This window comes from Hyaena hyaena, unplaced genomic scaffold, assembly GCF_003009895.1.
Source record: "Hyaena hyaena isolate Hyena2069 unplaced genomic scaffold, ASM300989v1 scaffold_98, whole genome shotgun sequence".
Classification (NCBI taxonomy): Eukaryota; Metazoa; Chordata; class Mammalia; order Carnivora; family Hyaenidae; genus Hyaena; species Hyaena hyaena.
In genome coordinates, this window is record NW_024080730.1 from 3124996 (window position 1) to 3151899 (window position 26904).

General features: G+C 58.4%; 1 protein-coding gene across 1 annotated transcript; it reads right to left on the minus strand.

Moving 5' to 3' along the window:
- Window positions 1-658: 658 nt before the first annotated feature.
- Window positions 659-25941, minus strand: LOC120233857 (actin-85C-like). Its single transcript, XM_039235346.1, has 10 exons — window positions 25881-25941; window positions 25569-25672; window positions 21676-21804; window positions 17584-17712; window positions 15048-15158; window positions 11446-11530; window positions 9540-9701; window positions 6823-7011; window positions 4601-4782; window positions 659-865 (listed from the first exon to the last, which is right to left on the minus strand). Exons 3-10 carry the CDS (start codon window positions 21787-21789, stop codon window positions 722-724), a joined length of 1116 nt encoding a protein of 371 aa, XP_039091277.1. The 5' UTR covers window positions 21790-21804; window positions 25569-25672; window positions 25881-25941; the 3' UTR covers window positions 659-721.
- Between the last annotated feature and the right edge of the window lie 963 nt (window positions 25942-26904).

A 26904-nucleotide genomic window follows, 5' to 3' on the forward strand; every position in this document is an offset into this window, starting at 1 on the left:
CCTTCACTGAGTTAATTCGCCTCTGCTAGCTTCAGTCCCTGAATCACGAGGTCAGCATTAATAACCCGTCTCACAGCCGGGCATGAGGGCTCAAGCCACCAGAAGGCCGCCAGGCCCCTTGCTGCCCCAGTAGCGCTGTGTCCTTCCCACTTGGGGAGCCACGTCTGCAGCCAATGGCACTTCGAAGCCCCTGCGGTGACTCGTTCCGGACAATTAGCTGTGGGCACATGTCTGGCTCAAGCGTTCCGTTGCCAATGAAAGGCCACCGGGGCGCACGCTCACCCACAGTGAAGGACAACACTCCAGACGCTGTCTGCTCCGGCGGTCAGATTCTGCTGTGAGCACGATGTTAATAGAGCCGCGCTGGCCTTCCACAGACACGCGGCGTGAGTGGGAAACAGACTTTGTTTCTGGCACCGAGCCTGGGCACGTTCCTTGCAGCCACACACTGAGCTGTGCTGACCCGTCCTCGGGGGCCAGCAGCCAACCCCCGCCCCTTCGTCACCCTGCGTTAACACAGCGACTGCCCTGTGAGCATTTCCCAAGATGTTGCAAGCGTTGCCCGGACAGAGAGCGTCGACTGTTCTTTATTGACCAGGTTTATGGAAGTCTGGGGAGGAAGGGCCACCCTCACATTCGAGCTGGTTCTCAGCTCCGATCAATGCAGCCAAGGAGGAGTTGGCATGGACAGGCCAGGAGACGGCATCCACAAAGCCACAAATCAGAAGCTTCTCCTGCTGATGACAGAGGAACCGATGTCCTGATACTCCTGGCTGGTGACCCACATGTCCTTGAAGGTGGAGAGCGAGCACAGGATGGAGCCGCCCATCCAGGCGCTGTACGTGGAATAGGGGCAGGTGGATACCTGGACAGGGTGGAGGAGGCAGAGAGAGGGGAGGGTGGGAGAGGGAGGGCACGGGGTGCGGGAGGGGTGGAGGGGTCAGAGGAGAGAGGGAAGGAAACCAGAATCAAAATACCACTCCAAATTTGAGGCACAAACTATCAATCCCCGAACAAACCTCACGGACAGTCATTTCCTCCCTCCGCGCAAACGCAATTTATTCCAACCTTTAAAGATGCCTGTCGGTGCACGCGCTGCCTGCCTGTAGCTTTAAACTACAGGATGAAAGTAGCAAGGGCAGGAAGGGCTCACCCTTGGCTCTTAGACTCGCTCTGAAATACCTGGCGCATCTCCGAGTGATTACAGTGTACGGGGAAGGCATGTGGGTTTCGTAGAAAAATAAGAAAATACGGATACGCAAGAGGCACAGGCACTCAAGCGACCCGGAGAAATCCCCTGAACGCTTGGGCGCACAGCCCTGGACGCTCGCACCGTGCTGCGCTCTGACTCCCGCCCCGACACCTGCCCCCGGGTGCGGGCCCCGTGCCTTGGATTCGGGGAGGGGGCAGCTTCCAGTCCAGGTCAGGGCACCCCTGGGGCTGGGAGGAGCCAAACGTCAGAGCACCCACCCCCGTGGGACCACTGCGCTGCAAGGCCAGCGTCCCCTGCTCGAGGTCACACAGTGGTCACCCTTCCGCATTCGCTGACTTTCCGTGAGGCATGTGGAAAGGGGTCTGCGGGGAAAGGGGACTGGGCGAGGCCGTGGAGGGTCCCGCGAGGTGCAACGAGGAAGGACGAGTGGCCAGAGTCGGTGACCGTCCCTCACCGGCTCTGTCGCACCACAGAGCCCTGCCTGCGTGAAAACGCTGGCGGCTGTTGCGAAGAGAAGAAATACCGCAGAAACCGCCAGTCAGAAGGGAGGACAAGAGCGCGTTCGGGGTCAGGCCTGGGCAGAGGAGAGCGGGCCACCGGCAGCCAGCCCCTCTGCTTGTCTTTGCTGCCACCCACAGGCTGTCGCTGGGACGAATCACCCGCCACATCCGTGTCTTTTCTGAACGCACACGCAGACGCAAACAGCGTGCACAAAACTGGGACAGTGCACACATTCAGGAGAACAGGACGCAAAACTACCAACGGAGACACGGCCCGAGGGTTGACAGATGCAAAAATACATTAAAAAAAAACAGAAAGGAAAACCGCCAGACAGCGGGGAAACTTCTGCAGAACCACTCACTTTCGGCAGGAATTAAAGAAATGCAAATTAGAGCAATCATTGGCTTTGCATGCGTCCAGCTGGGGAGAGTTTTAAAAACCTTGGCCTCGTGCAGAATGCGCGAAGGGGGGTGGGGGGGGGCATGGGGACCACAGTCACGGTGGCTCTGTCACCGGGTCAGCACGACGTACTCACTGGGCCTCACCCCTGAAGCTAACATAGCATCGTGAGTCGGCTGCCCCTCAGTTCCCAAAAAGGCAAAGCAAATAAATAAATACGTAACATAGAAAAGCAACCGAGGTCCCCGCCTGAATGACGATGGGCACGAGCCGCTGTCCCCCCTGTGCTGATGGGCCCGGAGGCCGCTGCTTCCGTGAGCAATTGGCCATCTGTTCAAATAGCCTTACGCTGGGCACATTTCTGGCTCAGGTAATCCACGTGTAGAAATGGATTCTAAGGGGAAAAAACTATCCTAAGGAAATAAAGGTAAATCACGACCAGAGTTTTATGCCAAGAATCTTATTAGAGCAGGATTTGGGCTGCAGGAGGAACGTCTCCGAAGGGGGTGAGTCTTCCCTCCTTCAGAGGAAGGTCTAAGGTCGTGTGGCTTAAACGCGTCCCAGGTTAAACGGATCCACGCTGCCCAGAGCACGTGGTGGCCTACACTCCCACTCAAGCATCGCCTGGGCCCACCAAGTGCGGCCACCACGTCCGGCTGGGGAAGAGGGAGGGAGGCAGGGAGGCCGGAGGGCAGGTGGGGCTCTGGGCAGGTAGCAGAAGACACTGAGAACTAAGCCAGAAAGTTCTCTTGGAGCCCTGCCTGCAAGGCATGAGGCGGCTGCGGGGGCGCTCAGGGTCAGAGGGTCTGGGTCCGTCCACACCTCCTGCCTCTGGGCCCTGGGCCGAGGCCCCGGCAGGTGTGCTGTGCCGGAGCTGGTGGCAGAGCCCGTGGGCCCGCCGGGACCCACGCCGTGTGCTCCGTGCCCTCACCTCGCACCTCGTGCCTCGCAGGGGGATGCAAAGGGTAGCGGCGAGTGCGGGCCACGGGGCACGAGGGGCTGGCGTCTCTCTGGGGGGGTGGCTCCCAAGAGCCCATAACATAGAGGGCATCGTGGGGGCGCCCTCGCGGCTGGCGGGTGGGGGGCTTGCGCCTGCCCAAGGCCCAGGTGACACGGGACACCGCGTGGCAGCAGAGGCCCTGAGGCCAGAAGCAAGCAAGGAGCAGCCCGGCGAGGACAGCCCGGTGGCGGGCGGCCCGGGGTTGCCGAGGGGGACGGAGGCCTTTATTCAACCCACAAGGCACGGGCGAGCCGGTCCCTCCCGCCGCGGCCAGCCCTGCTTGCACCCGAGCTGCTTCAATCCAGTTACAGAGACAGACACAGGTCCCCTCCTCACTGTGCTAACCGGGCCGGACATTCCAAACCGTTACCTAGGCCTTCCTTTGCTTTCTAGTGCGACCGGGAGAGGGCCAGTGGCCGCCCGGGGCGGGGGCGGGGTGAGCAGGTGGGCACGGAGCCTCGGGGCAGGGAGCGACGTTGTCATACCGTCAGGGCGACACTGGCCATCACACGTCCCCAAACCGGCAGAGCATACAAGCCCGGAGGAGCCTTCTGTGAGCCGGGGACTTGGGTCTCAGCGGATGTGTGTGTCCCGACGCAAGTGGGAGTGTGTGGGACCTCACTTCCTACCCGATTCTCCTGTAAACCTGACATCCCCTAAGAAGCAAATGTCATTAACTTAAAACTAAATATGTACGTAGCACTTCTACAGGGTGGAAGATGACGGGGGGGGGGCAGGTGAAGCGGGTGCAAGGCCAGGGCCGGTGGGGGGACGGGCTTCGGGGCTGCCCGGCACCGGCGCCTCCCCCTCCCTCGGCTGCCTGAGCCCGTCCTCCTCACCATCTGCACCCCTCCCTGGGGCCGTGGAGCCCCTCGCCTCCCCTGAAGTCCCCACGGAGTCCTGGTCCCAGCTGCAAGCTCTGTAAGGTCCCTGGTCCCCTCTCCGACGGGCCCCAGGGCGCCCCTGCAGCCACGAGGCAGGGATGGCCGTCCGACTGCCTCCTCCCTGGGGACCCTGACCCTCACCTGCGCCTGCAGCGGACAGTCCGTGCCCCGCCCCCAAGGTCCGCCTCCAGCCTGGCTCTGCTCACACCTCTGTCCTCGGAGCGCAAGCCTCACACAGCATCTCTGACCTCACACCGCCACCCCTAAGCCCTCCTGGGCGGCTGGGCGCTTCCTCAGGTATGCCCATGGCTCCCCTGCTCCCTCCCGAGGAGACCCACCCTGACCCCTCACCTCGCCTTCCTCTGTGGCTTCCCCCCCACCCGTGACTTACAGCCCCACCCGCACACTTACTCCCTAGTATGTGGATTCTTGTTGTTTACGGCTTCCCCCCACCTGCCCCCGGAATGTACGCCCCGAGGGTCTTCCACCCCTCCGCTTACTGACGCTTCCCAAGCACCTGACAAAGTGAAACCCTGTTGTTCCAGAAATGTCTGTGCAGTGAGTGCAGGAAGCCCTCTGGGGGTGGGTCGGGGGACCGTGTACCTTCACACTAATGCTAGGGGAGACCAGGCTGGATAGTTCTCTCTGCATCCGGAACCGCAGGCCGGGACAGGAGCAGGTACCTCCGGACAATATAATGTGGCTGAAGAGAACCTTCCAGAAGTCGCGACTGCAGGAGCTGATGCTCTGAAAGGCCTTCATGTGGATGCCCAGGTCGTTCCTCCCTGTCGGGATGGGAGGAGGAAGACAGAAGTTTGGGGGGGCCGGCTGCACCCTTGGCCCCTTCCTCCCAGCGGCAGCTCTGGGGAGGGGGGTGGGGGCGCGGGCTCCCCCCGGGTCTCAGCTCCCAGGGCAGTGGGCACAGCCCCGCCGGCCACAGGGCCCTCATGGATTTCTGCAGGACAATGTGTGTGAACAGGCCAGCATAGCCGTGGACTCAACGGCTAACTGCTGAAAAAACAAATATTCATTCCCCCACTCATCTGGGATGATTTATATTCAAATGTCACCAACAATTAATCTTTAATGCCACAGCATCTAGTACTTGATGAACATATTTCTGCAGAGGCAGTGTCCTTGCTCGGGTGGACGTTGAAAAATCATACTGACAATTCCTTTTTGTAAAAACGAATTTATATGTTATTGAGGCGTAATTGGCGTACAACCATTACATTGGTTTCAGGCGTACAACTTAATGACCCAACATCTGTGTATATCGCACAATGGTGGCCACAGACGTCAGCTGACATCCTGACTCCTCCTTAGTCCATATACAGAAGCCGAGAACAGCCTTCAAGGACAGGGACCTCGTACTCCCGCTCAGCACTGCGAGCTCCTGGGAGGGGTGGGTGGGGCCTGAGGGCGCCTCGCTCTCCTCACCTGGCACGGGACCAAGGGCACAGCCTTGGGATAAAGAATGAAAGGCTGATTGGCCAGAATCACTGAGAACGTGCCCACTGAACGTGAACACGGGCCGCCCACGCTCGGCTCTCGTTGCGGGGTTGGCCGTGCTCACGCTCACTGACTCAGGTCACGCTGGGGGCCAGAAACTTCATTCAACGACGGTTTCCTTGATCCACTTAATATTTTGGGGACACGTGCCAGGTTTGAAGCCTTTATCTCCCGCACCGTCCAATGGGAAAGCAGAGGTAAGCCCTGATTGCTTGTGCCCGATGCGAAAGCCATGTCCTTACGAGCTACTAATCCCGGGGAAGCGATTTGGTCCCTCTTATTCCCCTCCGTCCCTCATTAATGTAACCAATTATTTCCACAAATTGATTCCAGGAAATAGTTGGTGATGACCTGGAAACCTTCACAATCAAAGGGAATTTTACAATCCATCACATTTTTTTCCTGTTTTGCCACGCCTGCCAGGGAGCTCAGCCAACTCCATGCTCCTCTAAACCCTCGAGCTCACTGGGGCAGCTTCCATGGTCTGGCTCAGTACACGATCCTGCAAAAAACTTGCACGGTACACACATCGGAGTATCAAGCAGCCGCAAAGAACCGAAGCTTGCCATTTGCAACAACGTGGAGGGAGCTGGGGAGTGAGGTGCTGAGCGAACAACCCAGTCGGAGAAAGACATGTGCTGTATGATCACACTCGTAGGTGAGAGTGGAAAACAAAACAAACGAACAAAGGGAAATACAAAGAGAGACACACTGATGGTTTCCAGAAGGGAGGGGTGGGGGCGGGGAACAGGTGACGGGATCGAGGGCACACTTATCACAATGAGCGCCGGGAGAGGTGCAGAACTGTTGAATCACCAAATTGTACCCCTGAAACAAATGCCACACGGTATGTTAACTATACGAGAATGTTTTTAAAATCTCTACATCTGCCAAAATGTTTAAATTTCCCCCAGAATCTACAGTTTTAGTTCTGCTTTGTCTCCACTTGCATAATTCAAGTTGTTTTGCAAGCAGGTGTAGCACGAGTAACAGGCAGCTGAAGGGCAGGGCCGGGGCGCAGTGGAGTCACACACCTGACAAGTGTTTAGTGCTCTGCACTGGGTTTCCTCACCTGTGGCACGAGCAACGTCGGACGCGGCAGGACGAAGCCCGCAGCCCGCGTGCAGTGGTCGGCAACGTCACGGGCATGCAGTAGGCACTCAGCAAGTGATAGTTGCTCCCGCAGAAATTAGAAACAGGCTCCTACTCCCTACTGAAGACAGTGCCGCCTCGTGGCTGCCGGGCTCCGTCCCCCGCACAGCGGCCCCACTGGCCGCGCCTGGCCTCACCCCCGGCCCCTTCCCGCCGCTCACCTATGAGGTCTGCCTGGAAAAGCACTTCGGGGCAGAGGAACTTCTCCTGCCCGAGCGTGACCTCCTGGCCATCGGGCAGCTGACATTTCTGCGCGTAGGAAGGCGAGTCGGTGTTTATTTTTTCCCTGTCAAAGTCCAAGGCCACGTAGCAGTATTGCTCTTTTATGCTCCGGATGTACTCCAGCTCACCTACGGGGAAAGGCGAAGGGCCAGGCAGAGAAGGACGCGACCTGAGATGGTGCTCAGAGGCGCCCTGTCCCCAGGGAGCACCTTCCTGAAGCTGCAGCGCCTCGTGGAGGGGGCGAGGCAGCACGACTGTAACGCCTGCTCTTGTCTTCATCTCAGACCCCAGTGCCCTGCGAGGGCTGACATATGCTGGGGGCCTGGGCTCGTGGAAGCGAAAGGTAGAGCCGAGATGTCCTCAACTAAGAGGCAAACATTTGGAGACCGCCTGTGTGTTACGCGTTGATATCCCGCTGTGTACGCTGTGTTTTTAAGGGGCTGGAAGATCAAACCCGATCTTACTATCTGTTGAACTTGGCGCTGCTGCTGGTGCCCCATCCCCACCTGCTGTGAATGTCGGTTGCAAACAGCTCAGAGGTGCCCCTCCTGCTGAGAACTGCCCCAGCCCACCCGGCCCCCTCGCCCCTCACCCGGAAACATCCGGAAGGTCGCATCCCTCCCACCTTCTGGTGGCCGACAGCAGGTTTCAGACCCTGGTGTGTTACAGTTTTATATGTTGTCTACCATTGCTTTTGAATCTGGATTGGAGCTCCCAGCACCTGCCCCCCTAGAAATCTCCCTGATTCTCCAGCCCGCTGACTTCCGCCCTCACCCACGCCACCTGACCTGCTCTGTCTGTGCCTGTTCCGCCTGCCTTGTTCCAGAGCCCTGCCGCACTCCTCAGTTCTTCTGCGGGCGCTTGCCCTCCAGAAATTGAGGTCGTGAGCCCCTCCCTTCTCTCTCCTTGGCTTCTGAGACATTGCACTTTCCTGATATTTTCCCCTTCCTTACCTAGTTTGGGCTGTGGTGAGACAGGTCTAGGTTCAAATCCCGCCTCTGCCATTTACCAAATGCTTGGCTTTAGGCTAGTTCACTCTCTCTTAAACCTTCCCTGTCTTCATCTTCAAGCACGAGATTAAACCTCACTGGCAGGATTATTGTGCAGATGGGATGAGATCACGCACAGTAGGTCTCCTTGCTACGTGGGAGGTGTCAGTGCAATGCTTCTCTTTGTCCTGGCTGATCCTTCTCACAGCCCCTGGTTTTCTTCTAATTGCTATATTGTCTAGGGTTCAGTACGCATTACGCCTGTGGACACAGACCTCTAGGCTGGGCAGACCGAGAAGTACAAAGCAGGACTGTCAGCTCGTTGGAAATGGGTGCCATGTGAGTTCTGCAGGCTGGGAGCCCGGTCCAGGAGGTGCGTGAAAAGTGGGACAGGCACATCCTCATCCGGACTCCTTGGGTTCACATCCCACGTGATGCACCTGCTAGTCATGTGATGTTCAAGGCCCCTGCTGTTCCTGGGCCTCTTCCTCTTGCAATGGGGAGAGCTGTTCCCGCTCATGGCGTTGTAGCATGAAGCAGTGACACGAAGGATGTGAAATGTTCGCTCAGCTAAGTGTTGTGCACAGAGTGAGCATTCTGTAAAGCTTAGCCCATCGTCATTGTCATCATGTCACCATTGCCATCACCGTCATCACCATCATCATCACCATCACCATCATCATCGCTATCATCATCATCATCACCATCATCATCACCATCTTCATCACCATCACCACCATCACCATCATCATCACCATCTTCATCACCATCACCACCACCATCACCACCACCATCACCACCATCATGACCACATCACCACCATCTTTATCACCATCACCACCATCATCATCATCACCATCACCACCATCTTTATCACCATCACCACCATCATCATCACCATCACCACCATTGTGACCACCATCATCATCACCACCATCATCACCATCATCATCACCACCATCATCCTCACCACCATCATCACCATCACCACCATCGTGACCACCATCATCATCATCACCTTCACCACCATCACCATCACCACCATCATCATCACCATCTTTATCACCATCACCACCACCATCACCACCATCACCACCATCTTCATCACCATCACCACCATCACCATCATCATCACCATCTTCATCACCATCACCACCACCATCACCACCATCATCACCACCATCACCATCATCATCATCACCACCATCGTGACCACATCACCACCATCTTTATCACCATCACCACCATCATCATCATCACCATCACCACCATCTTTATCACCATCACCACCATGATCATCACCATCACCACCATCGTGACCACCACCATCATCATCACCTTCACCACCATCACCATCACCACCATCATCATCACCATCTTTATCACCATCACCACCACCATCACCACCATCACCACCATCATGACCGCCATCATCACCATCACCACCATCATCACCACCATCTTCATCACCATGACCACCACCATCATCACCCTCATCCTCATTGTCATCACTAAATGTCCCTGACATAGATAAAGTTATTTGTTAAGACTTGGGTCAAGGTCAAGTAGCCTTAGCTTTACAAGTTGAGGGCTGCAGGTTGAACAAGCCGAGAAGGACACTACACCCCAGGGCCTGGTTCACCCAGACAAGAGCGGCATTTTCCTACCTGTGGTCACCAACGAGTGTCCACTGCGGGTCAGCAGCTGCAGGAGGAACATGGTTAGGTCCTGGCCTGCCAAGTCCACCTGGACAGTTGACTGAGGCAAAGGACAGCCATCAATGACGGGCACAACGTACGTCATCCCTTCTCCAGATTCGACGGTTGTTCCTGGACAAGAGAACAGGCTGGTGTCACCACCAGCTCTGTGGTGTCCCTTCGCAGCTGTCAAGTCTCCGGGAAGAGATCATAAGGTAGTAAGAGATAAAAAGATAACAATAAGGTAAGGCAAAGGGTCTGAGGAACAAGCTTTCCTTTGCAGGGGGCCGTGCTGGGATCAAGTCGAGCTGGCTCAGACCAAAGGCCAGCTGTTTTGGACAGAACACCTGCAAGTCTTCTTCCTCCACCAGCCACACAGACAGCAACAGTCGTCAAAGGGTAAAAGAGAAAGCATACTCTGCTTTTAGTGGCTCTCTCCCTAAAATACTCAGAGTATAACTCGATCGTCAGACGAGGCTGGGTGCGGGGAAGGAGGTTTACTCTTCAGCTAGCAAGGTGGACCATAGCTCTCGGTGCTAGGCCCGGAGCTGTGGTGTGGTTACGGGGACACAGGCTTCCCTGTGTGCGAAGCTTTGACTTGTGGGGCCATTAAGAGCAGACCAGGGTTCTGGGTGGTGGGCTCTTCTCACACAGTGGATCTGGCAGCCAAGGTCTTCACGTTTATGTTTTTATGTGTATCTATTTTTGAGAGAGAGAGTACAAGCATCAGCGGGACAGAGAGAGAGAGTGAGACACAGAATCCGAAGCAGCTCCAGGCTCTGAGCTGTCAGCACAGAGCCCGACGCGGGGCTCAAACCCACGAACCGTGAGGTCATGACCTGAGCTGAACTCAGGCGCTTAACCAACTGAGCCACCCAGGCGCCCCAACACAGTGTCTTTTCAACAAGTAGTGTGGGGCCAATTGCACATTGATACACACACCAAACGGGATGACGAGAAGCCACCGCACGCCTGCTGCAAGGGCTGCCGTGACAAAAGCTCACGTCCACGTGGCTGGCGGAATCCACTCTGGCAGCTAGTTTGGCGATTTTATTTTTAAGTTAAAATACATTTACCATTTGACCCAATCATTCCACTTCCGGGTGTTTTTACCCAAGCGGAGTGAAAGCGTACGTCCACGCAAAGACTTGTGGGCAAATGTTCACAGCAGCTTTGTTTATAATGGTTCCCAGCCAGAAACCACCCACGTGTCCATCGGGAGGTAGACAGATAAGCAAAGGGTGGTGCGTTCACACACGGAATACTCTGGCCATGAAAAAGAAATTAACTCTGTGAATCCCCAAACAATTATGTTGAGTGAGAAAACCCTTTGAAAGAAGGGTACATACCCACTAACATTTAAAAATTTTTTCTTAATGTTTATTTTCGAGAGAGAGAGACAGAGCATGAGCGGGGGAGGCACAGAGAGAGAGGGAGACACAGAATCTGAACCAGGCTCCAGGCCACGAGCTGTCAGCAGAGCCCGACGCGGGGCTCGAACCCACAAACTGTGAGATCATGACCTGAGACAAGTCACACATGTAACCAACTGAGCCCCCCAGGCACCCCTGTACCCAACAACGTTTATACAAATTTCTAGAAAATGCAATCTCATCTAAGGACGGACTGGAGGGGGCAGCGTGGGGGTGGAGGGGACGGGTTTAGGGGTAACAAGTACGTTCGTTATCTTGATCGAGCCAGTGGCTGCACAAGGGTATCCACACGTCAGAACTTATCCCAGTGCACAACTTAGACACACTGACTTTGCTGTGCACCAGTTCCACCTCCATAAAGCTGCTGAGGAACGACACGGGCTGAGTGGAAGCAAACCGCTTGCCCAGGAGGGACACAGGGGCTTGGGAGGAGGGCCACTCACCGGAGGTCTGGCCGGAGGCGTAGAGAGAAAGGACTCCCAGGTTGGCTACGTACAGGGCGGGCACGTTGAAGGTCTCAAACAGGATCTGTGAAGAAGCAGTGGCAAGCGCTGGCGGCCAGGCCAGAGGTCACTTAACTGACTGAGCCACCCAGGTGCTTTGATATAAAGGTTCTTTGGGGCACCTGGGGGCTCAGTCGGTTAAGGGTCCACCTTCGGCTCAGGTCATGATCTCACGGTTTGTGGGTTCAAGCCCCGCGTCGGGCTCTGTGCTGACAGCTCGGAGCCTGGAGCTGCTTCGGATTCTGTGTCTCCCTCTCTCTCTGCCCCTCCCCTGCTCACATTCTACCTCTCTCTCAAAAATAAATAATAAAATATTTTTAAAACTTTAAAGGTTCTTTTGATGGTGGGACCAACATGGGGCCACCTGGACAATTGAAAGGTAGACTTTGTCACAGCTCCAAACCCGGCAGGGGGCCGCGCCTGGGGACGGGGTGACAGCCAGCTGGAGCTGTCAGGGCGCAGCTTGTAGACGGCCACGGGGTGCTTAGCCGGCTCTGGAGGGATCCCCGAGGGCTGGCTCACGGGCTCCTGGGCAGAGGGGCAGTCGCCAGCTGTGGGGGCAAGTAGGGCAGGTGTGCGGGGGGACGGGACAAGAAGGGAAAGGGCTGGGGTGTGGCCGCTTGAGAAGTGACCCGGCTGCCTCTGGACAAACACTGTGAAACCCAGTAAAGACGGCGTTCGAGAGAAGACGTTACGCAAAGCCGGGCCCTCCAGTGAGCGAGTTACACACCAAGGGGGTCACTGAGCACACGTCTGGGGGGGAGGGGAAACCACGAGTCACACAAGGACTGGCTCACGCCTCTTCGCACCAGCTTCATTCACAACAGCCCCGGGCGGGGACCACCCGATGTGACGCGTGGAAGGCACCACCTCGAAGGACGCAGGGCAGGCGGCAGCGAGTCTGTGCCAGTCTCCGGTGCCCCGGGGCCTGCGTCCCGGCAGGGGAAGTGGACTCCAGGTAGGAGAGAAGCTTCGTGATCCAACCAGAGACCCCACCCCCTAAAAACACTAAGACAAAAGACCAACCTCAGCTCCCCAGGCCCAAGGTGAGGTGGGAGGTCACCGAGCTTGGAAGGGCCTTCAGGGCTCCTGCGATCAAGATCCCATTCTACGGATGAGAATACTGAGACCCAGGGACAACAAGAAACATTTACTGAGTGCTCAACGGGCACTAGCCCAGTGCCATGCCCTTCCCGGCACTGATGCATCTTGTTTCCGCGATGCCCCCGCCCCCAGGGTGACACCGTTACCATCCTTCTCATAAGGAAATCAGGACCGGGGCGCCTGGGTGGCTTAGTCGGTTAAGCGTCCGACTTTCGCTTAGGTCATGATCTCGCGGTTCGTGGGTTCGAGCCCCGCGTCGGGCTCTGTGCTGGCTGCCAGCTCAGAGCCTGGAGCCTGTTTCAGTCTGTGACTCCCTCTCTCTCTGACCCTCCCCTGCTCACGCTGTCTCTCTCTCTCAGAAATAAGTAAACCATTAAAAAAAAATACATTAAAAAAAAATAATAATAATAAGGAAATCAGGACCCCGTGAGGACACGTGTCACCCCCTGAGGTCACGTGTGCTGGGAGAGCCGGGGCCAGAATCTGGGTCTCGAGACCAGGCTGGCGCTTCCCTACGCGCTGGGCTGCTGCCCGCACTGGCTTCTCTGCTGGCGACCCCCTGGGTTCTGCCCGTGGAGACCCTGCAGGGGAGGCGGGAGGGGGTGGCGTGCAGCTCTCCCCCCTGCTCCCTCCCCATCGTCCCTCCCTCTCCCACACTAACCACCCGGGCTTTTTGGGTTTAAGGGCAAGAGCTCTCCGTGACTAGCCCAGAGCTCCGCACCAGTTCATGTCGCTGTTCTAGATCGTACGCTTCCCTTGTGTGCCAGCCCTTCAGGAAAGTCGCACCAAAATGACCCCCGTGAGGGTCCCTTTGGTTTCCCGCTGGGACCCCATTATAATTAGGGGGTGGATTCAGAGAGACCCAGGGCAGAAGGCCAGGCAGTGGGCTCCAGAGAGGTGGAGAAGTACCGGGGACAGGCTGTGTGGCCGGCGCACTGCTTTGTGGGTTAATGTTATGTGTCAGTGTGACTGGGCCACGGGGAGCCCAGACATTTGGTCAGTCATTATTCTGAGGGTGTCTATGAGGATGATTTTGGATAATATTAACATTTTAATATTTTAATGTATTAACATAAATCGCTTGATTGAATAATACCAATTTCCCTTCCCAAGGTAGGTGGGCCTCGTCCAATCAGTTGAAGATCTGAGTAGAGCACAAGGCTCCAGCCCACTGGCTCACGCTGCAAATTCTGGGATTCGTCGGTCTCCATAATCGCATGAACCAGTGTCTCGAAACAGATCTTTTTCTATATACTACGTGTGTGTGTGCACGCACGTCTGTGTGCGTGCGTGTGTGTGTGTGCGCGTGTGTGCGCACGCACGTGTCCCACCGTCTGTCTGCCGAACACTAACACAGCCTGGGAGTGGCACCTTCCCCTCGGGTGAGGGACAGTCCTGCTTGCCGCCTCTCTCTCCGGCTCACCGGGGCTCTGATGCGCACACGCAGCTCTCAACCTGGGTACCTGCTGTTTCAAAGCCGTGGGCTCTGCGCCCGTGTCCACGTGGAGCCCGGCTGTGGCCCACTTCTGTGTCTCCTGTCCGTGTGCAGAGGACGAGTCGTCGGCCCCCTCGGGCTTTGTTTTAAATGAGGCAGCAGCTCCCGCCTGTGCCGTGGTTGACGGTGCTGACTCTGGGCCACGGCACAGGGCTCCTCCGCGGGCAGATGGTGCTGCAGGCCGCCGCCTGCCCTGTGGGTCACCGCCCACCGCAGGGGACACCACGGGGCTCTAGGGGCTCTGGGCCAGGTGGCGGCACCTCGCTGTTTCCTTAATTAGCTCCTCAACGTCCTCATTAGGCAAAGCCTCCTGGCGTACCCGGAATCCTGAGGCCAGCGGCCCCTCCCCACCTGGACCTCACTCACCAGCCCTGAAAAGACCCTGCAGCCTGCGGGGTGGGGGGGGGGGGCTCTCCTTCTGTCCCCGGCCTGTCCTCCACAGCCTCCGAGAACCCGCTCGACCCAGTTCAACCTGATCCATCCGATCCGCACGTACCGCCTCCCTGCAGGCGGCCAGCGCGGGGCGGGGGCGGGGAGCTCTCAGAGCGGGTGGCGCTCCGGGCAGGACACCCCACACAGCAAGCCCGCGGGGCCAAGGCCTCGAGGGCCCAGCCCGCCTCCCAGCCCGCTGACCCGCGCCTCAGCCAAACTGCTTCCACTCCTAGACGCTGACTGCCTCATCTGTGCCACGGACCGTAACTGCCCAGCCCACAGGCCGGCTGCAGGCTCCGAGCACGAGGCCCTCACCCGCTCCGCGCCCCTCGGTGAGCTCCCCACGCCTGCCGCCAGTGGCAAAGGGGACAGGTCCCTCCTGTGTCTTCATCTCGCTGACCAAAGGGACGACGCCCTGAGGGGTCCCCGAGCTCCAAGGCTCAAGAGGCGGCCAGAGCCGCCCTCCCCATGGCCCGCCCCCGACCCACTTGCCCACCACCCTGCCCCTTACCTGCGACACCTTTTCTTTGTTGGACGCTGTGGTCAGAGGCGGCTCCGTCATCATGAGAGGGTGCTCCTCCGGGGCGACACGGAGCACCTGGTAGAAGGAGTGGTGCCAGATCTGTGGAGACAGCAGGAGGTGCCGTGATGCTCTCCCAGGAGCCATGGCCCATCTTCCAGAAGTGGGCTGGAACCTGTCTACACCACAAAGTGGCTTCTGTAGTAGCTTATGTGATTCAGAGCAGGAAGGACAGAGTGGCTGCAGAGAAGACACAAGCCCCGCGTGCGCCGGGCCTCGAGTCAGGACGCGGAGCGGACAGCGATGTGCGGGGCACAGTCCTCGTATGACTGGGCAGCAGACAGGGGCCCCGAGGCGCGGCGGGGGCAGCAGCGTGGCAGCAGGCGTGGCCCAGACAAGGAACCTGACTCTGTGCCGTTTCCTCGTCTGTAAAATGGAAAAGCTTCCCTTCCTTGTCGAGGGTCACGAGGACATCACGGAGGATCTGGTACGATGTTTGTAGAAAACCTAGCGGTTTCCTGCGGCCGCCGTATCAGAGACGCAGCCCAAGTGACTTGAACAAAGTCCCTGTCCTGGGGGCCGGAGCCCGAGGTCCGGGCGGGGGCAGGGCTGGGCCCCCCGAGGCCTCTCTCCTGCGTGTGGACGGCCGTCCTCTCCTGTGTCCTCACGGGGCCGTCCCTCCGTGCGTGTCTGTGTCCTGATCCCTTCCTCTTACAAGGACCCTGGGCACACGGGATCAGGACCCCACCCCAGTGACCCCATGTTACCTTGATCACCTCTTTAAAAAATTTTTTTAATGTTGATTTATTTTTGAGGGGGGATAGGAGGGACAGAGAGAGAGAGGGAGACACAGAATCTCATGCAGGCTCCAGGCTCTGAGCTGTCAGCACAGAGCCCAATGTAGGGCTTGAACTCAGGAACTGCAAGTTCATGACCTGAGCCTAAGTCAGACGCTTCACCGACTGAGCCCCCAGGTGCCCCTTCGTCACCTCTTTAAAGACCCCATCTCCAGATACAGTCATGTTCTGAGGTGCTTGGGGTCAGGACTCCAACATAGGAAATTGGAGGATACAACTCAGGCCCCAGCACCTAGCCAAGTGCTTGGTGCACCGTAGGTGCTCAGCAAGCAATGCATAAAGCCCCTGCCTGCCTCTGGGGAAGACGCTCCGTGGAGAACTGAAAACAGAAGTGAGGGGAAGTTCAGTGGAGGAAGGGCCTCAGGAAAGGGGGCCCTGGAAACACAAAGCAACATGGCGCCCACGAAACAGCAAAAGCCAGGTGGGTGGGCTCACGGTTGGCTGACTGGAGCAGGGAAGTGGCATGATCAGATGTACAACAGCCACGCAGCTACTGTGAGGGTGAACTGGGAGAGGGTGGCAAGGTAGGAGGAAGGGCACCATGGGGGAGGATCGTTGCAACGATCCTGGTATTTGGACAAGAATTGAACCAAGGGCTGGGACCACACACCAGTAGTCAGCTGAGCCCACACCAGAGAGGGGAGGGGAGGGGTGGGTGGAGGCCACAGCCCGGTTAGCCCGGGTCCCAGGGTCTAGTGGGCTGCACACTCCAAAGACCCGTCTACGCTGCTCAGTTTCTGTATTCCCTATGACACACTGACAGAGGGCTACAGCCAGAACCAGAGCCAACACTTCAGCTGTGTAGACAGGAAGCGTCTGTGAGTGAGGCTCCTGCACCCCCTTCAGGACGACCCCAAGAGCGCACACCTCCTGACAGCCACACCCTGTGCAGACCTTTCCCACACTGAACCTGGACCGACTCGTGTGACCCACAGAACACAGCCACAGGGAAGGCGTGTGGCTCGTAAGGCTACATCGTAAAGCCACGGCAGCCTTCACAGCGGCCACCTTGATTGTTCCCTCCAGGTTGGCTTGATGGAAGCCGCCATGCTGTGAGGGCTCTAGAGCGCCCCTGCAGAAAGTCCCCAAGAAGGACCACCTTGCCAGCCCCATGGAGCGCCATGTTGGAAATGTCTGCTCCAGCCCCGGTCGAGCCTTCAGATGACGCACCCCCAGCTGACTCCTGATTGCTGCCCCATGAGAGACCCCAAGCCAGAACCACCCAGCTGAGCCACTCCCAAATTCTTGACCCAAAAAAACTGAGAGGAAGTACGCAGCCACCGGTGTTTTAAGCTTCTAAGCTTTGGGGTGATTTGTCATGCAGTGTAGATAATTAATAGATCTCCCTCGGCAGTGTGCAAACTTCAGCCATCTATGGAGGCCCTGACAGAGCCTAAAATTACACCCCTTTCTTACAGATGAGGAAACGGAGGGCCAGGAAGGCTGGTTACTTGTCCAAAATGACCAAGACAATAAGTCGTGGAGACAAGATCCAGGGTCAGGCCTCCGACCCCACGACCCATGTGGTTAGTAGCGTGATGTAGCGTCAACAGGGATCGAGAGCCAAGAGAGGCCCAGAGAGCCCCAGATGCCAGGACGCCCCCCCCCCGCCCCCGGACATCGGTAGGGCCCCGTGGACAGGCCGCGGCTCAGCAGAGGCTGCCGCCTACCTTCTCCATGTTGTCCCAGCTCGTGATGGCCGCCCGGGAGACGGGATATTGCAGGCTAAGCTCCCCTCGCTTTTGCTGAGCCTCGTCCCCGAGGAAGCAGTCTTCCTTCTCCACGCCCGCCAGCAGATTCTGAAAGACACAGGCGGACGGGTGTGCTCTCCGTGGGGGGACGGGTAGGGGCACCGACCGCGGCATCCACCCTGCAAAACTGCTGGGGGGCGGGGTCTGCAGGTTAATTGAACTTGTCATTCCTTGAGGAGACGAGACCTAACTGCTTCCACGGCGCGGTCACCCCTTCTTCCGTCCTTCAGAAGGGATTGGACAGCTGGCCCGTGTCTACCACGAGCAGACGCCAACACACCACGAAAGGGCTGAGGGTTTCTGGAGGGCATCTGACCGAGCTGGGTGGGGAGGCATTGCTGTTGTCCGAGCCTGGGCACTGGCCAGGGGGTGCACGGGTGCCTAGAACGCCGTGCCATCAGCAGGGCCCCTGGGGGGCTCCGGGCCAGTCGTCCATGGAGGGAGTCCCGTGTTTCCTGAAATGGGTCTGGTGGGTGGCCCTGCAGCTCTCAGCTGTGGGTGAAGAGCAGTCTACAGGAAGTGTGCCCTAGGCGTCATTCTGCAGTGGTGCCGCGGTGCAGGGGTGCGGTGGACTTCAGGGAGAGGCTCATTCCTGAGGCTACCCAGCTGATGGGCACAGCGCTGTTCCGTCTTAAGAATCTGTCTTTTAGGCAGAATCTGGGGAGAACGCATGAGACCCCAGGCAAGCCGCTCGCCGTCTCTGAGCCCCATCTCCTCTCCGGTGGATGGAACATCCTCCAAGCCGCCTTCCTCGCTGCGGTGCCGTCGGGGAGCACGTCACGGAGCCTGTCGATGGGACGTCGCTTTAGCACGGAGCTGACGCGCTGGTGTGAAGGACAGTCAATGCCGCCCTGCCTCTGAAGTTTCGGGCTTGGCCAAATCCCCACGTGGAGGGTGGGGGGCGAGGGGTGCCTGCCGGGGGTGGGGGTGCAGCGCCACCTGGTCTGAAGCTGCTGTTTAAATGCTGAGCCGATGGGGCGCCTGGGGGCTCAATCGGTTAAGTGTCCGACTTCGGCTCAGGTCATGATCTCACAGTTTGTGGGTTCGAGCCCCGCGTCAGGCTCTGTGCTGACAGCTTGGAGCCTGGAGCTGCTTTGGATTCTGTGTCTCCCTCTCTCCCTGTCCCTCCCCTGCTCACACGCTGTGTGTGTCTCTCTCCCAGAAATAAATAAAACATTAAAAAAATATATTTTTAAATGCCGAGCAGGACAGGGCTGGGCTCTGAGCGGCTGCTCCGGTGACGCTGGGCTGTGCGCCGCTCTGAGGGCGCGGGGCCTCCCACCAGGGCCCTCACGGCCGGCTCCCCCAGACCCGAGTGCACCGAGGGGCCGGGGTGCTCGTCTCGTCTCTGGAGTGAAGCGTGAGTCCGCGCAGAGCATCATGCCAGGTGCCGAGTGCTCTGAGGCAGGAGAGCGTCCCTCCTGCTGCCCGGGGGGGGAGGGGGCCGGGGCCGAAGGCTGCGAGGCCGGCGGCCCACGGTTCACATACACGGTTTACTGTGGGTAATCCACTAATTCACCGTGGCCACGTGGCCACTCGTTTCTATTTCGGTGAGGCACTTGGTCTTTCTCGCTGTGACTTTTTATATCCTATTTTATATACAATCCTGCTTCCTGCCATGCCCCCCGCCGTACGGCCCACAGGGGTCTTCCCTCCCCCGGGGCTGCGGGATGTGGGATGTGGCTTTCACGGGGCAGGACAAATTACGGTACTTGTTGGGGCAAAGAGGCGCCCTGCCACGGATTTCAAAACAGATTCTCAAAGGGCTGGATCCGGGCACCGGTCACACAATGTTGGGAGTTTGAAAGAGCCAGTAGGGAGCACGGAGGGAGCCCAGAGGTACAGCCCCAGGGCGGCTGGCAGGCGGGGAGCTGCATGGACGGATGGTGCAGCGTCGGGGTTGGGGGGGAGTGTGGACGGATGGGGGTAGCGTGGATGGATGGTGTTGGGGGGTGGGGAGCATGGACGGACAGTGGGGGGGGAGCCGGGGCGCACAGGCACTTGGGAACAGAGAAGAAAAACAGGAGGGAAGGCCTACCCCCTCCTTCTACCTCCCAATCTGCCTCCATGGTGATCTGTTGATCCGGGCGTCCCCGTCCGAGAGACACACAGCGGGAGGACATCGGGGCCCACGGACAATAGGCAGAACCCAGCTGAGGTGGGTTGAAGGGTGGCCCCCAAAAGACGTGTCCACGTCCAAGCTCAGGAGTCTATGTATTTGGAAACAAGGTCTTTGCAGATGTGATTAAGGTAAGGATATTGAAGTGAGATCATCCTGGATTATTGGGGGGGGGGCTAAATCCAGTGACAGGGGTCCCTGTAAGAGCCAGAAGTGGAGATGTGACGCAGAGAAGGGAGCAGAGGCCGGAGGGGCGTGGCCACGAGCCCGGGGTGCCCGGGGCCCCAGCAGCTGGAGGAGCGGTCCCCTGGCGCCGCTGGCGGGAGCCAGGCCCTGCTCACACGTGAATTAGGTCCTCTGGCCTCCAGAGCTGGGACAGAATAGGTCCGTGGTCACTGGTCACGGCCGTCCGAGGCAGGGCACTCACACTCATCACGGCCACCACCCTGAGCGCCGTGTCCATCGTTGTTACGCACTTCCAGGGCCCAGACTCCGTGCCAGGCGTACGTGAAGCTTCGCCCGGATGTGGCACGTGTGTGTCAGTCAACCCCGCTCCATGCACGGGGATTCTGAGCCCTAAAGGCAACTTGCCCCCAGGCGCGCCGGTGCCGGGGCAGGGCCGGTGTGGGGTGTGGGCCTCCGGACCCCACAGCCCCCACTCTTCACCCCGGAGCTCTGCAATCGCGAGGAAACAGGCCGGTCAGCCAGCGAGGGGTCAGGCGCCTGCTGTTACCCATGTAGAGAAGGGCAGGGACTCTCACTTTTTGCCGCCGCAGGTCAGGTGAGGTCAGTCTCAAAACTCATGCTTGGAAACAGTGCTGCTTCTCAGAAATAAATAAAACCTTTAAAAATTTTTTAAAAAGGGAGCACCTGGGTGGCTCAGTCGGTTAAGCGTCCGACTTTGGCTCAGGTCATGATCTCACGGTTCGTGGGTTCAGGCCCCGCGTCAGGCTCTGTGCTGACAGCCAGCTCGGAGCCTGGAGCCTGTTTCGGTCTGTGACTCCCTCTCTCTCTGACCCTCCCCTGCTCACGCTGTCTCTCTCTCTCTCTCTCTCCTAGAAATAGGAGATTAGGAGAAATTAAAAAAAAAAACATTAAAAAAAAGAAATAAAACATTAAAAAAAATTTTTAAATAAAAAAAATAAACAGTGCCACTGACTTGCCCCAAGTGACACAGAGCCCAGGCATAATCGCCCTGGGAGCCTAGACATTTGCGATTGTCCGCGTGACCGTGGTGCCCCCTCCCACGGATGGGCGGACTTCCCAAGGAGGAGAGCGGCGACTGGGCCCCGGGGACCCGAACGCGGCTGGGGGGACCCTGCCTGTACGGTTGCTCACACGGGATACCGGCATGCTGCCGCTCAGGGCTGCCGGCTCCTCTCCGGGGGGGGGGGGCCCATGGCACCCACCTGGCAGGGCCGCCAGGCTCATGTCAACTGAGCGAGTTAGTCATTATGTGAGCTGAGCGCCTCACAGCTGCTGTGACAGGAGAAGCCGGGATGTGGCAGCGACCTCGGGGGCGGAGGGGGGAACGACCCCCTTGCAAAGGACACGCAGGTCTGGCTGGCCGAGCCGAAGCCTGTCCTGTCCGCTGCCCCCGGACGCTTCAGAGGAACAGCGGGCGTCGGGCCCGCACGTGACTTTTGTTTGGTCTGCACGGGGTTTGCGGGAAAGCGAGTTAGACTTAAGATCTTGACACAAAAATCTGAATTGCTTAAACACAGAATCACCAGAGGAGCCAGCATCTGGCGGCGCGCCCGGTGCCAAGGACACGCCCGGAGGAGCTGAACGCAGCGCCCCCCCACCACACACACACACACACACACACACACACACACACACACACACACACACATACCAGCGCTGGGCACAGGAGGGTCGGAGTAACTCACGTCTTGCCGAAGTTTCCCGAGGAGGGTGGGGAACACGCCCAGGGGGGCCTCCGTGCCCGCAAAGCCCACCTTGCTGAAGCCTGAGCCGTAGTCGCACACGAGGGGTGTGTCCATCCCAGCCTGGATGGGCTGCAGGAGACACAACATGTTATTCGGCCGTTTGCAAGGCGCTCGGCGGCCGGACAGGTGCTGTGTCGGGGTGGCCTCAGGCTCTGCACCCCGGCCGGGCAGGCGGCCCCCCACCCACCCACCCAGAGCACCTGCTGGGGGTAAGCCACCATCTGGGTGCTGAGGGCAGCTTTCCAGAACTAGTGGGCTTTCAAAACTTTTTATTTTTAAATGTATTATTTATTTCTGGGAGAGAGAGAGACACAGAGCATAAGCAGGGGAGGGTCAGAGAGAGAGGGAGACACAGAATCCGAAGCAGGTTCCAGGCTCTGAGCTGTCAGCACAGAGCCCGACGTGGGGCTTGAACCCACGAACCGTGAGATCATGACCTGAGCCAAAGTCAGACACTCAACCGACTGAGCCACCCAGGTGCCCCCAGCGATCTTGTTTTAAGGAGCTTTCCAGGTGATTCTGATGCCCACTGCTTCAAGATAAGACAGCAAAGCACAACCATCTTTGCTTACAGAAATCGGGTGTGAATATTGATTCCTCAGCTTTCAAAGCTTTTTCTTTTATGGGGTGCCCGGGTGGCTCAGAGGCTGAGCATCTGATCCTTGGTATCAGCTCAGGTCATAATCTCATGGTTCGACAGTTTGTGAGGTCAAGCCCCAAGTCGGGCTTAGTGCTGACAGTGCAGAGCCTGCTTAGAATTCTCTCTCTCTCTCTCTCTCTCTCACTCTCTCTGCTGCTCCTCCCTCTCAAAAATAAACTTTTTTTAAAAAGCGTTTTCTTTTATTCTCACCCCCAGCCTCTTGGGAAGCAACAATTGCCTTACAGCCTTATTTCCCTGCCTTAATCTGCCCTCAGCAAGATGCGGGGCCAGCTCGGGGTCCCCCGGCAAACCCCTGCGGACCCTGGGGAGCCCCGGCTGAACAGAGGCGTCACGGAGATTCTGTGGAGGATGGAGTCGGACCTTCCCTGGACGCCTGCGGAATAAGCGGAGCGCTCACGGAAGGCGCACGAGACGTTTGCAGCGCTCTCATATGGCACAAAATCAGAACGAAACCAGGCCCTCCTGCTTGAGGGACCAGGTCCGGACGAAATGACCAACGTGTCGTGGTTTGTCCCGATCCTCCCGTGTTTGGGTTGAGAGAAGCATGTCCCCAAGGCCCCTCGGTCCTGGGCAAAGCCGGACAGTGGGTCCCTCTCTGTCCTGAGAAAGCCGAGCGTGTGCAGGTGGTACCGAGGCGGGTCCTGGCAGTGAGTGGGTACCGACGCCGTGCACGTACTGGGGGCAGAGCTGAAGCGGGGGCTCGGGGCCCGAGGTTAGGGGGCCGACAGGTACAGTCACCAGCCGGTGTGGGGAAGCGAGCGGGGTTCCCGCCTCACCGGGGCCTGGAGCCTCTGAGCCAGCCCGTGTGTGTGGCCATAGCGCCCGATCAAGGACCCCCGGGGTCTTCTGCTTGACGCCACTCTGTTCCCAGACAGCACCCCCGCCCGCCGCCCCCGCGTCTGGATCATCACGGCTGTCAGATGTCATGTGTCCCATCCGAACCACGAACCTGGCTCCCACGCGAGGTGAGGCTTACCCCCTACAGAAAACCACACTGCCCACCCCAAGGTCAGGAATAGAGGTCGCCCGGGTCCACGCCGCCTCTTATGTAAGGTTTGCAGACATTTCAGAGACGACCACCTGTTTTAGTGAGTAACCAGTGACCCGCTGGCCAGTGTGGGGCAGCGGGCGCCACCCAGACTTGGCGCACCTGCTCCCGGGGGCGACCGACGCCCTGAAGTGTGTTAACAACCCCCTTCCACACCCGGACTGGTCCCCAGAGAAGGCCCTGTGTGGTCTCGCCTGCCTCTGACTTCTACGTGAGGCACGATCACCTGGACGTTCTTCTGTGGCTCAGGCTTTGGTCATTCCCTGCGGTGACACGCGCACCCGTGGTCCGTGTTCCACGCTGCGTGCTGTTCCGTGTTCCTCTGTATGGACACACGTTGATTTGAGCCCGGGGGTGGGTTTGAAGAGTCGCAGGTGACTGCCAAGCTGTCCCGTGAGGAGGCGGGTGTCCCTTCCTGGGGAGGACGTCGTGAGGTGTGCAGGGTGCACGTGCCCCCCCGCACTCACCCACCCCAACAGACGTTGGGCAGTTATTTAAACAATGTGGCCTGACGGGTCACCAGCCTGCTTCCCTAGGACCTCATGCTTCTTGGTCTAGAAATGAGGACACCGCAGTGCCATTTAAAACGGAGCGGTTAGGGGGCGCCTGGGTGGTTCAATTGGTTGAGCGTCCGACTTCGGCTCAGGTCATGATCTCTCGGTTCGTGGGTTCGAGCCCTGTGTCGGGCTCTGTACTGACAGCTCGGAGCCTGGAGCTGCTTCAGATTCTGTGTCTCCCTCTCTCTCTGACCCTCCCCCCAATAATAAACCTTAAAAAATTGTTAATAAAATAAAACAAAGCGTTTATTTGGTGACTGCTGCATGTCAGCACCGCAAACGTCCAAGGAACATGGTGTCAGGAGAAGGCTTCAGGCTCAGTCTCTTCGGCTCAGGATCTCAGGTCCTGCAGCCCGGTGTGCGCACAGCACACCCTGGGATGGGGTCCACCTTTGAGACCTCGAGACTTCACCCTTCGTCTCCTCGTGCCAAGCTGCTTCATGAGGTGTGCAGGCTGGGGCCAGACATATTTCCATGTGCGCCCTGGGCATCGCCTGGTGACCATTCACGGCTCTCACGTCTCTGGGTCCCAAATCCAAGAACCAGAAAGGTAACGGTGTCACGTGCTATTCCTTCTGAGCAAAGTTGGTATTTTCAAGCCTTTCAATTTAGCCCCTAATACAACACGCGGCAATGACATTTCTCAAGATAGGTTTTAGGCACAGTGTGAAGGACATTTGACCTAAACTGAAATACCCAGTTGTGATCCCCAAGGAGCACCGGCGTGGCCTGCGCGTCCCGTTGAAGCGATGAGTCCGTGGCATGCGGCCCACGGGCCAAATCTGGCCCACGGTTTGTTTCAGCGAATAAAGTTTTACTAGGACACAGCTGTGCCTGTTGGTTATGTATCTGTGGCTACTCTCCCACTGCAACGGCAGAGGTGAGTGGTCGACAGGGACCCTGTGACTCACGAAGCGTGGTTTCCACCCGCGTTTACAGAAAACTTCTCCTCCTGGATGAGCGGCTTGACAGACGCCTCTGACAACAGGCCACTGCTGCCTGGAAGAGGCTGTCCCGGGTCACCTGGGGGGCACGGCTCGTGGGACGCCCACCCCTGACTGTGGCTCAGGTCACGATCCCAGGGTCATGGAGTTGAGCCCCGCGTGAGGCTCCGCACTGAGGCGTGAAGCCCGCTTAGGAGTCTCTCCCTCTCTCCCTCTATACCCCTCCTCTGCTCACACTCTTTCTCTCTCACTCTATCTCAAATTAAAAAAATTTTTTAAAAGGAGCTTTCTGTGTGGCTTTCACTGCCCATCAGCCCACATACTCCAAAAGTCGTTGCAGAGTTACTACGTGCAAGGCAGTATTTCCAGCCCGAAAAGACTCCCGATACTTTCAAATTCAGAAAAACACCCACAGAAATTTCCAATCCCAGATGACTTTAGAATTGCACGCGGCTGCAGAAGCAATTTGGTTCCACCCCACCCAGCAAGAGGCCTTTTTTAAAAGCCGGAAGAAGAAGGCGAAACGAAGCATCCAGAGAAAACACGAACCCGTTAATTCATAAATGGGAGAAGCAAAACGCCCCACGCGCACACAGCGTGGGTAGAAGCTTCTTCCTTCTCACCTGTGTGCTCCCTGGGAAGAGACGTGGCGTCTGTGGGCCCGAGTCCCGAGGGGCCTCGTGTTTACTTAGCGATCGCTGGTTGCACTCAGTGACATTGTCTCTTCCTGTTTAAAAGCAAAGAAGAGTCTGGCAGACCTTGCAGGGGTGAAGGCATCTCGGTGGAAGCAGAGTGGCTGACACGAAACGCAGCGTGAAGCCACCTGCCGAGGCAGCCACACCAGGTCCTCCGAGAGCTGGGGTTCCGCCGGCCACAGCCTCCCGCACACCCATTTCCAAACACACAAGCACCGCTCCGGGAAGGTACAAACAAACCTGCCTGCCTCCTTGGCCAAGGCCGCCCGTGTGGGGGACATCCCCCGGCAGCCGGGCTGTCCTGACGCAGCACAATGGCAATGGCTCTGTGCTGTAATGCAGGGCTGGCCCCGCAGGCCACGGTCAGTGGTCAGGTTCACTGTCCTTTTCCTGGGTTCCCTCCTGGTTGCTGTGGAGCTTGGGGGCTCTGAGGGGCTGTCCCGGGGACCCCAGCCCCCAGCCTGGCCTGCAGGGGCCTCCGTGGAGGATGGAGGACCTTGGGAGCTGAGCAGAGAGCCCGCGACTGCCGGACAGAGCTGCGCTCGGCCTCGGGGCAGGGGAAGCATCTTGCCGGCAGAGGGCCTGGCGTCCTGGCCGGGGCGAGGCCAGGACGGAAGAGCTGCAGGGCACCTCTGCGGTCACCTTGCTGGGAAGGACGGCGCCTGCCCGGTGTGGAGGGGAGCGGGCACGGCCAGCGTGGGGCAGGCGCACAGCCCGTCCTGGCGGGTGGGGCTGAACAAACAGGTGGCTGCTTTCTGGAGTCCGTGCTTACTTCGGGGCTCGGTGACGCTGCTTCTGGCAGTCGGCAGGCGGCCTCAGGGGCCACAGTGGGCAGTCAGCCTATTGGCCTTGCTTCTGCGTGTCGAGGGTCCCGCCGCACGTCCACAGAACACCCCGGATGGGCCACTTGGATGCCGGCTCCCACCACCCGCTCCCTTCACCGTTTCCCTGCAGGCTGCGGCTCCGGGCGCCGAGGGCTCGGAAACAGAACCCGTGTGTAAAAGGGGATGAAAGGCTGTGCACGAGCGCCTGAGAGCAGAGAGAATGCACAGCTCGGCGGTTACGCTCAAGGGTTCTGAAGCCGGGGCAGGGCGCCCAGGCGCGCTCTCACCTGCGCGGGGCCTGGAGAAAACGACTCAGGCGTCAGAGCTGGGTTCCCCCCAAGGGAGGGGCAGGAACAGCCAGCCTCAGGCCGCCCTCCTGGGGGGTGAGGACTTAGTCACCTGGAGGGGGGCACGGCCAGGGAGCAGTGAGTGCGGCTCGC